The 14,932-nt window shown below is 47.3% G+C and overlaps 3 protein-coding genes across 3 annotated transcripts; 1 reads left to right on the top strand and 2 right to left on the bottom strand.

Annotated features, from left to right (window-relative positions):
* Positions 1–2,292: 2,292 nt before the first annotated feature.
* On the bottom strand, positions 2,293–3,314 carry GLRG_01111 (extracellular solute-binding protein family 1; the record flags this gene model as incomplete). Its single annotated transcript, XM_008091796.1, has 3 exons — positions 2,293–2,634; positions 2,704–3,101; positions 3,158–3,314. The coding sequence occupies 3 exons, from the start codon at positions 3,312–3,314 to the stop codon at positions 2,293–2,295; spliced, it is 897 nt and encodes a 298-aa protein (XP_008089987.1).
* Positions 3,315–5,334: 2,020 nt separating this feature from the next.
* GLRG_01110 (uncharacterized protein) lies at positions 5,335–6,847 on the bottom strand (the record flags this gene model as incomplete). Its single annotated transcript, XM_008091795.1, has 6 exons — positions 5,335–5,835; positions 5,893–6,006; positions 6,079–6,173; positions 6,226–6,365; positions 6,418–6,644; positions 6,698–6,847. 6 exons carry the CDS (start codon positions 6,845–6,847, stop codon positions 5,335–5,337), a joined length of 1,227 nt encoding a protein of 408 aa, XP_008089986.1.
* Positions 6,848–10,087: 3,240 nt separating this feature from the next.
* Positions 10,088–12,579, top strand: GLRG_01109 (phenol hydroxylase; the record flags this gene model as incomplete). Its single annotated transcript, XM_008091794.1, has 7 exons — positions 10,088–10,122; positions 10,202–10,228; positions 10,308–10,482; positions 10,535–10,546; positions 10,605–11,127; positions 11,192–11,427; positions 11,485–12,579. 7 exons carry the CDS (start codon positions 10,088–10,090, stop codon positions 12,577–12,579), a joined length of 2,103 nt encoding a protein of 700 aa, XP_008089985.1.
* Between the last annotated feature and the right edge of the window lie 2,353 nt (positions 12,580–14,932).

Here is a 14,932-nt window from a genome sequence, read left to right as displayed (position 1 = left end):
GTCCGATGCCCAATGATTTTAATTCAGACAATCCAAAAAGAATATTGGATCAGGGACGGGGAATACTGCCTCCATCGACATAAACAGGCGATTTAGGTGACCTTTCCTTTATAATCTTTCTTTCAAGCTCTCATGGGTCATACTTCGATGATCCGCTGATCAGGAGTATATCTAGACAGTTGCGGAGCGCAGATGGTCAGAAAACAACGACACACTTGCGATCAATTATTCTTCTTCTTGAAGTCGGGACTAGAGCCTTACAACCTCATCAACACACCCCGTACGTGGTAACTGAGGCGATTGGGAGATCTTTGCCCTGTCTAGTCAAGCTTGCTACTTCCGATCAGAGGAATCTTGCGACATGACTAGGCAGGGAATCTGGCAGCATTATGTTGTGTAGTGTTGTTGTGCTTTATTCACAGCTCCACCACTACCAAAGTTCCTATATTACACCATGCACACTTCCAATAAATATGATAGCGATAAAATCAAGCGACAAGTCTAATATTAAAGTTCTAAGTGGGGTCCCCTTTCTGTTAGGCAGCTGAGTGGATAACATGGAAGTCAGTGTATACTTATGATGCTGCATATGGGTTTATCATACAGTTCTTAATCTCCTCAATGATTTGATGGATCTTTTCGCCCAATCGTGAGTTGCCTCAGGAACATCATTTGGTATCCTCGTCAAATACTAATCTGAGATCTTGGGCCCACATTATTGAATGTGAGAATGACAAAACGTCTGCTTGAAATCCAGGCATTCATGCAGTCGACTCAACTTCTCGAGACATCTAGCCCCAAAACTCTACAAAGGTCTGCAACTTCGGTATGGTCACGATGATTCCTCATTCGATGGCACCATGTCACAATCTTCTCTTCCTCGCCCTCCTCGAAAACAAACTCTCCTCCCACTCGCATCCCATCTCCGGCCTTCGTCGTCTTCCCCGAAGGCAGGTTAACTAAAGCGTCATAAACTGCTTTGAAGAAGTGGGAGAGCCACCTCTTCGAAGAGTAGATGGTTCTATTCCCCACAGCAGCAGTTCTCACCATTCCCAGCTTATCGAAGAGCTTCCCTGTGGGATCCGTGTAAATTGGAAACCGGCAATTTGTTACCTGACTGTAATCGTCTATGAGCTCGGGGTCTCCGCACCCTATGAATACAACGCTTGTGGGAATGCGGTGAGATGATAAGGTTTCCGGTGTAATGGTGGTGGACACATCGTGGGTATATAATTGGCATGCTTACGGAGGTTAGTCATACTACTCTGGCAGCCGCCTTATTATCTATTCTTACTCCGCAGAAAAAATGTCGCATGAACATAACCACTACTCTTGAGCTGGATTTCAGACCGCCAAAGAGATTTTTGAAAGGATGGGTCTGGCCATCGCGCCCTAGGACCTGGAGCTCGGCGGCTTCAGCAAGAGCCTGGGAGGAAGGCGGCACCTCGGTCACCACGGCATGTCCTCCACGTATGTCAGATTCTAGCTGGCGACGGTTCACTGCTCTTTCCATCTTATTGATTTGATCCACGAAAGAATTGTAAATTTTCTGGGGCGCTAGACATACTTAACTATGGCACTCCTACCAGGCTCGTGATGAAATCAAGATCTTACGGCAGGGAAACCAAGATCATCTGACGTCCATGGCTTTAAATCTTACTTAGCCCAATATTGACGCTCAGCTGCCCGTCTTACCAGGCTTGTGATTATATTTAGGTCTTACGGCGGGGAAACCAAGACCATCTAACGTTCATGGCCTTAAATCTGACTCATCTTAATTTTGACGCTATGTTGGCAGTAAAAGCCCGAATCCTTCGCTTAACCAATCGTGTGCTGACGGCGGATTTCCACTGATGCATGTAATACGCGATAGCCCCTCTTGCCGATAGAATAAAAAGCAGTATAATCAGGGCTTTCAGGGAAATACTGTTGGGATTATAAATCCGTGCCAGTTTCAGTGCGCCAAGTGAGAGGATATGACCACCGAGGCCTGATATAGTGTGCTGAAAATTTTCAGAGTAACAGTTAGTTGACCAGTTATTTAAGAAACATTCAATACGTGCTTTTGCTTATATCCCAGCAGAACTGGTGATCAGCATAACATTGACATTGAGGTAGAAAGATTCCTTGTTGATTTAAGCCCCAAGGTTATATTCGCTCTGACGAAGATTTCTGACTAAGATTTCACTCTGTAGGGCCCCAACAACTTCACCTCCTACCGGGATTACCGGTTCGTTCCCCGATGCTACACCAGTACATTGGAGAAGAATAAATTATATGTGTATCGATGACTCAAGGAGCACCAGTGTACAGCTGTTCTCCATTTTTCTTGAAGTTGCTAATAACTCTTTGGCCGTTCCGACTCACACACCAGTTGGCGAACTGATACGCCATTGTGAGGTTTTTTGCCTTTCTTCCGACTAAAAGGTGCGCTGGATTGAGCAGCAAGTCTGTTTCATTGTCTGTTGATGCCTTATAGATGACTGTTCGGTTCGACAAGGCCTTGTCTAGCGACAGGTACGTGCCACGATCTGTCAAGGTATATTCTTTAAGCTGTATCGCGGCTGTCAGAGCCTGGATGGGAAACCCAATGTACTGATGGTACCACGTAGTATAGGGTGTTGCCCAAGGAACCTATAAGTCGGCAATCAGTAGGCGTGTTGCAAATGATGTCCTGCATCTGATAGAAAGCGGTTTTCTCACCTGGCCGATCCCAAGCCATAGCTCCGACTCTTTGATATTCGTGGCTGACTTGTCGTACCGGGTCAAGAACCGAGTGGGAATGGTGGTGTTAGCAAGGTCAGCGGCTTCAAATAACCTCGCAAACAGAGGGATAATCTCCATGGACGAATTGACGTTGGCAGGGTTCTCAGGAGGGCCAACAACCAGAAAATGGTCACGGAAGATGTAGTATGTTTTTGGGTCGACGATATCCCCCTTGACAGCGATCATCTCTGCCGCCTTGTTGTATGTGATTCCTACATCGGCGTCACCGCTCTGTAGGTACTTGATTGAGAAGGTTGTGTCGCTTAGCACCCAGCCCAACTGGAAGGGCAGCGATCCATTATTTACGCTTTCTTGAATAAACGCATCTGCTAATGCTAGTATTCAAACTTAGTATTGTTGACTATCCAGTGCCTGGGCTGTGCTTGCTTACCCTTTACGAGTCCACTTTGCCCGGCGCCCCCATTGGCAATTCTTAGCAGAAGAGGCGATGTGGTCGAATTGTATCCCCCATCGTAGATCTCTTTAGGGTCCACGGCATTAACTGCCGTACCATAAAGAATGAGGATAACAGCATTCAGCAAACGCATCTTGACCCCAAGTACCAGACTTATGTGGAGAGTCGCAGTTCAGGAGGAGACTCTGTTTCAAGACAGAACTATTTCAATGCGAGACATAGAAGAAAACCCCAGGCCCGTTGTGATCTTAGTATGGGTCATCAGTGTTTATATACACGACTTAAAGCAAAGAACGATGCATTCGGCATCTTCTCAAGACGCATTCGACGTCTTGTCAAGAACCCGGAAGGGGCTTGGGGGCACTGGCGGGGTAGGAGGCTAGCAGTGGCGCCAGAGAGTTTACCTAAGAGGAGCTATACAACACTAGCAAGAGTTTTAAATCACTGCTAAAGACGTGTTTGAATAAGACAAACACAAGCCTTTGCCTGCAGATAGGCGCAGGGCATCTGACCTGCACATGTGGGCGCCAGCCTGTACCAGCATCGGCCTGGCCACAAGCCTGGCAAGGAGCTCCGCAATTTGCTATCGCATTGAAAGCTACTTGACTGAAATGTCTATTGGCACATTGAAGTCCATAACGGAGGTGCTGGTTGATTATGGAATGGCAAGTCGAAGTGAAAGCCATCGCCGGCAGAAGCTCTAGAAGGACGATCGAGGCCATAGGCCCAAATAGTCACTCTTAACTAGTCACCATTAACTGCTGACTGCCCCTAAATTGACTCCTTTACTCTTGGACATATGCTATTCCTTCAATGGCCACCAAGCGTTGTCTACAACTCCGTGGTTTCACTCCGACCATACCGGCTATCATCTCCCTGTAATAATCCGGTGTGAGCACCTGAGCTCATGCATTCGCTTGAAACACGCCTTTCCTGGAATCAACCGGTACTGACTGGACAGTCGTAGGCATTTGAGCCCAGAAAACTAACTGTTGAATGAGGGGCTTGCTTATGTGTAAACACTGAGTAAAGTAAGGTACTTCGGTGTGGCGCTGCCCTTAAGTGGCATTGTTGGTTATCACCAGGGTGGTGATACGGTTAACCGTACGTATCAATAGGCAATGACGAATAATAGGGGTAAATACCGGTTCTGAATTATGCGTAAAGGAAAGGAAACTATCGTGGGATTACGCGGCGAATCCACCGCGTAATATCCCCGTGGATCCGGTGGATCCACGGCGAATTGGCCGTAGTTATTCCGGCCATTCGGCGTTAATCCATACCGCCGATATCCAAGCGATGGTCAACATCGCAACAGGCATCTTGTTTGATTTCAAACAGCTACGTGGAGTCAGTAGGGCAGCGCTTGTGTCTTGTTAAGGAGATATATCAGAGGTAGCAATAGTTGATTCTTCTACCCTACTCTAAGGCTTATTTATTGTGATGAATGAGAATGAGGCACTAGAACACAAAAGTGGTTCCACAATTACCGTGCTGCAATTATGGCTTATATCACCTTGTGACACACCCCCTCAAATCTGCTACCATACGTTATGGCTGGTCTAATAGACTGTTTACTCTTTAAACCTTTTAATTAGGTACATTTTACTAAAATCTAGGTAGTAAATCTCTAGCAGTCTGTCTAGAGGACTTTAACAGGAATCAAACCTATAGGGTAACACTGTCTTGTGATGCCATACAGCACGCTCAAACCATTCAGGCACAAAGTCAGGGTTAAGTAGAGCTGGGCTTATAACTGTGACGAATAAGAATAAGGCACTAGAACACAAAAGTGGATCCATAATTGCCGTGCTGAAATTGTGGCTTATATCACCCTGTGACATTTATATACCTAAAGTTGTACCAACGGAGATCTTTCCGGGTTTGGTTGTCCGTCGCAACACAAGATACAAGCATTTTCTATTATATTATACTGGAAATGCTTATGATTATCGTGATATAAGAATCTACGCCGTTGTGTATTTTTGTATAGTAAAAATTTTCTAAGAACTTGTGTTTTTCCTTTCTTCTCCCTACGAACCCTGTTTCTAACCTGTTCCACCAGTACTCATGTGCCTCGGTCGTAGCTGTCGGACTAAGTATGCCAATGTGCAGCAGTTGGCGTTTTCTTTCCTCGTTTAATGCCTTCTATCTCATTTTCCATCGTTGGGGATAACACTCGAGATTGTGTACTCCTTGGTGACGGTAATGTGGTTATGTCCGACGTCATGTCTTTTTGTCGTCGTCGAATTACGCTTGATGTGATTGGTCTCCGACTCTATTTGAGCAGTATTTGTATTTGTCAACAAAGAAGGGTTGTGGTTCTGTTTGTCTGAAGAGCCGATGGAAGCTTCTTCCTCGCCAATTGACTTTACGGCCTTGTCGGAGACGATATGTTCATCTGAACCCCAGGCGGTCTCGTTTGGGATTGATAGTGGATGGCTTCCGCTCTTGGGCCCCTTTTTGCCTGGGTAGCTTCCAAGACGGTAGCCGTTGCTATCTCCCAGGTTGCTATTTTTGTTGGTGCTTGCGATGCTTTTGTCAATGTATGTTTTGAATAGGGGGTAGACCATGGGCATGTTCGTAAGCACTACTGAAACGAAGGATTCTCGGACGGACCAGTATCCGGATTGTGCTGGGTCAGTGTCACCAACCTATGGAAAGGCGTGTGAGCGCATATCAATATCTCCGGGCTTAGCTTTAACACTTACTGTTAGGATAGACACGCAACGCAAAATACCGAAAGTCATCTCGAGGAATCCTCCGCTAAACATGACCATAAGAGTAACCTTCTTCCGCCATGGAAGACGTGACTTCCAAACCATCTACATCGCGGCAAGTCAGCATCTCCTAGTGTCCCAACCATGACTATAGATAGGTAGAATAGATCGACTTACAGGGAGTGGGATGGCCATCAGATAGAAGTCCGTAATGGTGTTCATAGCCATGACAAATATCGTCTGAATGAAAGAGACCGCAGGCATGCAATGGTCTGCGGCTGGTAAGTACGAGTATTTTCCAGAATCGTAGACTATAGTACTCACTTCCTGGAGAGGGATAGATTTGCCATTGGTGGTCGAAAGGAATGCATTTGAAGAAAGCAACCAGGAGACAAGAAATGTAGGTAGCTGGCATAATGATCATAGCCCAGAAGATGAGACGATCCATATGTCTAACACCCTCTCTGTTGGACGTGTCAGTGTCTGAGATCAGCAACAGCTAACGGCGTGACAAACGTTAAGCGCGCATAGTACGAAACCCAGCAACCCTTCAATAGCCACAACAGTGTTGTGTAGAGGAGGAGGCCGATGACATGCGTCTTCGATCCGTTGACTCGCAACAGCCACTCTTCTGACCCGGGGACAACAGCAGCCCGTTGTTCATCCGTCAGACCATTGTTGGCTAATCCTTTCCAGTATGCTACGACATAGTATGCTGCAACCGACTCGGCCGTGTAAACAAGCTAGACCAGGCGGTCAGACACGTTGCTCTTCAGCTTCAGTAGAGAAAACTCACAATTGCTATGGCCATTAGGGCATCGTCCCAAGCAAATTGTCGCCATCCCAGCGTGGAGGCCCGGTTGTAGTATCGCAGTCCGACCACAAGGTACGCCGTACCCTGCAGTCCCCAGACCTCGCTGATGAACCTTTTGGCTTCGTCGGACATAGGAAAGTGCAAAGATTTGACAAGTGACAAGTAAAGGTTCGGTCAGCAAAGAAGTGCCCAAGTCTAGCAGGTAGCACCAAATATAATAAAGCCCTAATCGGGAAAGACAAGGTGGAAACAACTGCGAGAGTAAAATTTGAACGAAGCACCATCCGGGGTAGACGTGAGCACCCTGTTTCAAGAGGCTGAATTCAGCCGTCCAAACTGATGGGTCTCGTTCTTGCTGTATAATGCCTATCTCGGTTCCATGCTCCTAGCTTAGTGTTCCAAAGTTTCAAGGCACGTCCTGTCAATCGCAAGGGTGCCAAAGGGTTGGTCCGCTTGCATGCCTCGCATACAGTCATTACGTGGTACTGGGCAGGGTTGGGAATAAGTAACTTCAAGTAATTATTTCTAAAAAAATACTTACTTAAGTATACGGATACTTAAATACTTATTACATAATATTCTAAAAGAATTTCTTAGTAAAGTAAAAGAGACAAAGCTAATACTCTACCCTCTAGTCATGTAACTAGTCACATGACCTAGGTAGCTAGCTAATCTAGCCTATAATATACCTTGTTATCTATCTTTTTCTTATATAATGGTATCTGGCTGAAGTTTTTTCCCCCTGTTAGGTAACTAATGCTTACCCCCCTACTATAGAACTTTACTTTTAGTGAATATTACCCCTCTATCATGATGTCGGCTATGGGGGATAACATCATAGGGGGGGAAAACTTACCCCTGCCACCCTGTATAAGCAAGTATTTAAGTATACTTAAGACTTACTTAAGTATACTTAAGTATTTGCTTTAGAGAATTTTACTTACTTATACTTAGTAAGTATTTTTAACCTAGACTTATACTTACTTACTTAAGTATACTTATACTTTTACTTATATTTAAGTATTTTTTCCTAACCCTGGTACTAGGAGCGCCTCCTGGAGTCAAGACCCATATACAGACAGTATGAATGAGTCAGTACGATTAGAGTGTGTATTTTCCAGAAGCGTCAGAGGTTAATGTAGTGCTGTCACTGGGCCAGGGTTAGTGGTGACATTTGCCGGTAAAAGGTAAGTACGGATAGGCCGAGAATGGAGGAGGCTACCCCGGTCGAAGTCCACCTGGGGATAATTTATCCAAGGCAGTTCCTCCCCCTATACAAGATCGTACCAGTCCACCATAAAAAACAGAGTCGAAAAACGGAATATTAAGCATCTTGTGCGATACTCAATGAAATAAAAGGGTTATAGACAGAAATAGAATATTACAGGGTGGCAGGGCCAAGTTAATTGCCCCTATGATGTTACCCCCCACAGCTGATCCCATAATTGAGGGTGAATATTCACCAAAAGTGAAGTCCTGTAGTAGAGGGGGGGGGGGGGGGGGTGAACATTAGTTACCTAACAGGGGTAATTAACTTCGGCCTGGTACCATCGTACTTGGGGTGTAACACGGGGTGAAAATGTTATACTACGTACATTGTAGAAGCACTTGCCCCCTCGCGGTGGTGGAGAGCTAGTTCGTTCTCGAGTGGACCTGTATTGGTCGATCTGGGCTTGAGCTACGATCAAGGCGCGGACATCAGCAGAGCGACTATATTCATGCGTATATCTCAAATGCTAAGTTTCGGGTTGCAGCAGTCACCTGACTCATGGAAACTGGAACGTTGTATTGGAAAAACTATTGAGTAATCATGGTGCCTGTATCCTGGTGACCGAGTCGATTGCACCTTGACTCAACCATGTCATGCGGTGTCCCTGCTGCTACTTGGGCACGTACGGACCCGAGACATCATTCGGTAGACAACCAACAGACTTCATTTGTGCCATCCAACTACCGAGAGCGCTTCTCCCACTAGCGCGGCTTGGAAGGCGTCTGTCGGATACCATCACCCTTGACGACACTGCAGAAATCCTGTCATATACTGCCCAGAATCCTGAGTCTCACGTATCCTTCGCTTGTGACATATTCCTTGTTCTTGGTTGGTCGCTTGCGTAACAGCAAATTTGTTGAGTTTAGTTCTGCTACAGGACTACATAGTAAGGACAGTCAGGTAAATATTTTCAGGGCGCCGGAGTCTCCTCCGGGATCCCGCAATACCATGTCGACAGGGCCACAGAACAAACAAACCACAGGCGACAAAGGAACCGCCAAGAGGTTGCACGGCCGCAAAGACTGGAGACACCTATCGGTTCATTCAATCCGGTTCCATGAGGGTCACATTCCTAGTGGAGTGGCAAAGAAAACAACAACTTCAAATGAACTTTTTGTCACATACCTAATGCAATATGGCAGGTATAATCTGATTAACTTTTGTCATGTCACATTGTTCATTGGGAAGTTGGACTGTTTTGCAATAAATTTTTGCCGCAATCCCTGTGTGTGACTGTCACCACCTACCAGTGAGTGGCAAGAGAATCTGTCCGATATTCTCTGCTTCTGGCTGCGCCTAGTGGATCCCCCTTCTCCTATTTGACAGACTCTGCGCATTATAACAATAATTGCCTTACTTGGAGGCACACACAAGGGTCGTAATTCTAACTCGGTTTACCAAGTTTACCCCCTCACTCAGAGTATCATTAGACAAGGCTACTCTTTGGGTCATCTGAAAGAGAAAAGCTAAATCCAAAGACGCTCTCGAAGTCTCTAGTCCATTGAACTGCCGAGAGTGATGTATCCACAATGCAACCGCACACCCTGGACTCCCGCTCCATTTATACGCGTACATAGCATGCCCAATGTTGTACCTCAATCAATGCGCTATTCTGCTAGGTACCGGTATTTGAAAACGGCCCATTGCGGGATGGCGTTGGAACAAGGATTGTTTTACCTATCTAGTCTGTTCTTGGTGACCCATTGTCAACGGGATGCTCCCGAGAGGAGTCCAAGCTCCACACACACCAGCTGTTCCACATAACCCCGCAACCTTGACAGCCTCGTCGTTGGACGACACTCTGTGTAGGTATTCTCCTTGACCAGCTCATTTCCGTCTTTATCATGGCCAATCATCTTGTGACCTGAAAACCCCTCGAATGCTGGTGGGGGTAAATCAGAAAAACAGTTGCCCTCAAGAACGAGTCAATATGCTTGCAGACCCCGCGACCTGAGAAATTGCATAGGCATGCAACCCATCTCGCCTCGTCTTGTTCACTGCAGTTTTACATCACTTTCCTTTCCTCCTTAACTCTCTGTCAAACTTAACTTTTTGTGGCACTCCAGTCTCTTTTGCCATTGTCCCAAGCCCAACCGACCAAGATGGGTAGTCAGGTTCCTGAATCAAATGTGGATGTGTAAGTCTTAGTTGCACGTCATCAAATGATTTGCTTATGTGGTGCAAAATAATGACGACTCACTAACGTTGTGTCACAGTCTGATCATTGGTGCCGGCCCTTCAGGGTAAGTCCTGCGTGCCTGCCAACCTTTTTGGAGTTCATTCAAGTAGTCAGTTGCATTTGCTAAAAGATGAGACGCACAGGTTGATGGCCGCCGCCTGGATGGCACATTGCGGCGTGAAAGCCCGCATTGTCGACAAGAGAGGCACAAAGGTCTTCTGCGGCCAGGCCGATGGGCTCCAATGCCGCAGCTTGGAGATTTTTGATTCGCTGGGCTTCGCGGACCGTGCCTGGAAGGAGGCCAATCACATGATCGAGGTATGATGCCACTCTCCGTCTCCTAAGATGTCTCACTGACCATTTCTACTAGATCTGCATGTGGGTATGTGATTCGCTGATCTTGAAATTCCAGAGGAGTATGCCTGCTCATATGTCTACAGAACCCTGGAAACGACGGTGTCATCCGTCGCAGTGATAGAATTCCGGATACCATCGTAGGCCTCTCGCGCTTTCAGCAGATCGTTCTGCAACAGGGTCGAATCGAGCGCTTTTTCCTCGAAAACATCAAGAAGTACTCCAAGGACCAGATCAAGGTCGAGCGCGGGGTTCTCCCTGAGTCTCTCGAGATCGACTTGTCCAAGGTTGACGACGACTCTGCCTACCCCGTGACTGTAAAGCTTCGCCAGCTCTCGGAAGAAGAGGCTACGCCCCCTCAGGTACCCAACGCGAGCAAGATCTCCGACGGTCTCTTCCGAAGCAACCTTGTGCAGGAAGATGATGAAGAAGACTTGATCAAGAAGAGCCAGGCTAGAGCCGGTGCAAGCGAAATTGTCCACGCCAAGTATGTCATTGGCTGCGACGGCGCTCGTAGCTGGACTAGAAGAGCTCTCGGATTTGAACTCGACGGAGAGGCTACTGACTTTATCTGGGGAGTCATGGACATCATCCCCATCACTGACTTCCGTGAGTGTTTCCATTAGATGCTTGGCTTGAGAGAAGATTCAATGCTAACCTTGAAGCAAAACAGCCGATATCCGCATGCGTTGCGCCATCCACTCGGCCGAGAACGGTAGTTTGATGGTAATCCCGAGAGAAAACAAGCTTGTTCGTCTCTACATCCAGCTGAAGGAGGTTACACCTGATGCGTCTGGGAGAGCGGACCGATCCAAGATCACTCCCGAAATCATCTTTGCCGCCGCTCAAAAGATTCTCAGCCCCTACAAGATCGACTACGAGTACTGCGATTGGTGGACCGCGTATCAGGTATTCTCACTATAACCCTCTCTTTCAGTGCGGAAGAATGGTATTGATTGTTGTTAGATCGGTCAAAGAGTTGGCACCAACTTCGACGCCCACAGCCGTGTCTTCCTTGCTGGAGATGCTGTCCACACCCACTCCCCCAAGGCGGGCCAGGGCATGAACGTCTCAATGCAGGACACCTACAACCTTGGCTGGAAGATCGCCCTGGCCGCCAAGGGCATCGCGAAGCGTGATATCCTAAGCACCTACCAGAGCGAGCGCCGTCGGGTTGCTCAGGACCTGATCGAGTTTGACCACCGCTTCAGCCGTCTCTTCTCCGGTCGTCCGGCCAAGGACGTCATGGACGCTGAGGGAGTTAGCATGGAGGAATTTAAAGACGCTTTCCTTAAAGGAAACATGTTCGCCTCAGGGCTGTCGGTTGACTACGGCCCCAGTAGCCTTGTTGTTAAGGCTGGCGATTCGTTGAAGCAGGGCGACGGCAGCAAAGTTCTCGGAACGGTTACTACCATTTCCGAGGAGGACTTCAACCAAAAGCAGTCCCTTGCATCTGGCTTGCCCGTCGGCATGCGCTTCAACAGCTTCAAGGTCCTCAATCAGGCGTGTGCGCGCCCATGGCACTTGCAGGAGAGACTCAGGGCTGATGGCCGTTTCCGCGTTGTTCTCTTTGCGGGCAACATTCTGGACCCTGCCCAGAAGGCCCGCGTTGACAAGTTCTGCGCGGCGCTTGACGCTCCCGAGAGCTTCCTGCATAGGGCCACCCCCCCGGGAGCCCCTATCGACAGTGTCATCGAGGTTCTTACAATCCACTCCTCAAAGCGCACTGACACCGAGCTGTTGAGAGATTTCCCCGCCGTTCTACATCCCTTCGACCCTCACACTGGCTGGGATTATAACAAAGTCTTTGTGGACGACGAGAGTTACCACGAGGGTCACGGTGAAGCATACAAGAACTACGGCGTCGATAGGCAAAGGGGCTGTGTCGTTGTCGCCCGACCTGATCAGTATGTTGCTTGGATCGGCGAACTGGAGGATTTTGATGATTTGCAAAAGTACTTTGAAGGCTGTCTCGTGTTGGGACACCATGGCAGCAATGCTAATGGCACGAACGGAGTCAACGGGCAGGCAAATGGCACAACGTTGCCTATTCGACAATAAATGTTAACTCGTGCCCCTCCTCATAGGGGAAGATTTTGCTTGAGTCGCATAATGGATTTCTCGTCAAGAATTGTTAGATCGCGGCCTCTAACATATGAACAACGAGGGTAAACACTTGGTCGCCATTAGCCCGTGCGAGGTTGAACACGCAGTGTCCACAATTATGAGTGGGAGATTTTAAGGAGTCATGCAATAACGAGCTTTAGCAGGTCATCATTCTCGTAGAATTGATTGCTCAAGACTAGAAGATTGCACTAGATATTTGGTCAGGTCGAAAATCAGATATCAGATAACAACAAAAGAAACAACGGATACAGATAGGGTACCAAATTGCCACTCATTCCTTAATGATGTCTGAAATTGCCAAAGATTCCATTCTGGCATGGTAAAGATAGCGGTTTACCTCATAGCCCTCGTTTTTCTTTTCAGTTATTCCTTTCTTTGACTGAAATCGTGTTTCGACTTTAGCTTAAACGCAATCTGTTCATCCTAGCAACAACCAGACCCAAAACCTTGTACGGCATTCTCTTGGTATATCTACCAAATGCCTCGCTTTCTCCTCAACTCTGACGAACCACAAATAACGAATCTCTCCTTTTTTCTGAGATCATTCTGTTTCAGAGCTGGAGAGCATTCCTGTTTGACTTTCGGTGGGTAAACCACCCAATACCATGTTACATAGATGGGATCGCCGGAGGTGTCTCTTTATAAATGAAGCCTTCGCCATCTTTTTGCGACATACCATGCATCGCCGACGTGGATCTGGAACTTGATTCTCCTTGGCCCATTGTTTATGATGTACATAGTAGTGCTCGTTACGTTCCTTTGGGGTCGGTAGGCCCTTTCCACATCGCTTGCACTGGATAAGACGGGCATGTCGCTTTTCGTGCCGACTGCTTCATTTCAGTAGCCTGTTCATAATTTCAATCCTGCGAGTCTCAGAAAACCTACTTGAACTTTTGGCCAAGCTTGTACGATCGCTTGTGTACTCTACAGTAGACGTAGCCGGGGCGAGATTCTAATGCCACAATTAGCGAAACTTTGACCTCAAGAGATGGAAAAAGACGGAGCTACCAAAAGAAAAAGACATTTCGAGGGGTTCCTCAACTAAAGATATCGCCTCAAGATGTAAGTTCGGACCAGCACAGAATCCAACCAACCCATGGGCATGGGGAGAGAAGTCAGAAGCGCGTGGCGAATTCGACAACTAAGTCGCCTCATTTGGTCCGGACTCAATACTAGAGGATCCACCGGCAGGGGATATTTCGGGGTTTAAAGCAGTCTCATTCTGTATCTCGTTCCCTTTGCCTTTTGCCAGAAGAAATGCATCTATACCACTTTCGTACGGCCAGTTGTCCATAACCGACATGTCTGAGAGCATGGATGTCATTTCAATGGGTGTAGAAGTTAGTTCATGATGTTCCGCATCTATTGAGTATGGCAAATGTGAATTAGGGTCGTCGATCGGGACATGGACAGCATCGATGGAAATTTCTGCGGGTTTCTTAGTTCTCTGCCGTATGCACTAAGTTTATGCGAGTAGTTACCTGGACTTAGGGGCTCGTACGATTCTAGATGGAGGTGCAGGTCCTGCAATGAATCATTCTGCTGCGAGAGGAGATTCATCGTGGAGGGAGAAATAGGGTCATGTAATAATAGCACACGGGATACTCGTAATTTGAAGAGTGGGCACAGCAGACTGCTATCAAAAGGTGTTGATAAAGTAAGGCTTCTCTAGGATCATGAGTGTACTAAGTAGACCTTTGCGAGGCTCTGTTTCTCATGCGGCTGGATCGTCAGGGGCGGTTCACTGCATTTAAGTAGTTACCTAGAACCACGCTGAAGCAAAATGCTGGCAAGGTGAACAATAAAAGGTCTGGAAACCCCGCACTTAAGATGCGCTACATAACCGGTCTCTAGGTTCCGAACCTTTTTGGTGGTGACTGTATGGACGGTTCAAGTTTGTGTTGACATCATCATAACCTAAATATCATATTACATGGTAACGTTGGTGTATCAAGCTTCCTCCCCGCTCGTAAGCTCCTTCGTCCTTCGCACCAGCTGCCTATAGGAACGGAGGACACGCCTCGGTCGGTGTTGATAAACCAATAATTCAACTTTAAATCTGTTGGGAAACACAATTCCTGAAATGGTGGGCTGGCCACCTGCTTTAGATTTCGTCGTTAAGATCGAGGATTTTCGCGAACTCAGTCCTTCGATGGGGGCAGAAGAAGGGCTTGGGAACACCGCGCTTTATCTCCATCATGAACCTCACTGGCAACAGCCCTCGAACAGGGAGATCATTGGTAGCCATTCGCGAAATACAAGCTCCCAGGCCTATAACCAAGTATCA

This window comes from Colletotrichum graminicola, assembly GCF_000149035.1.
Source record: "Colletotrichum graminicola M1.001 genomic scaffold supercont1.3, whole genome shotgun sequence".
Classification (NCBI taxonomy): domain Eukaryota; kingdom Fungi; phylum Ascomycota; class Sordariomycetes; order Glomerellales; family Glomerellaceae; genus Colletotrichum; species Colletotrichum graminicola.
This window is presented reverse-complemented; position numbering and strand designations above follow the sequence as displayed.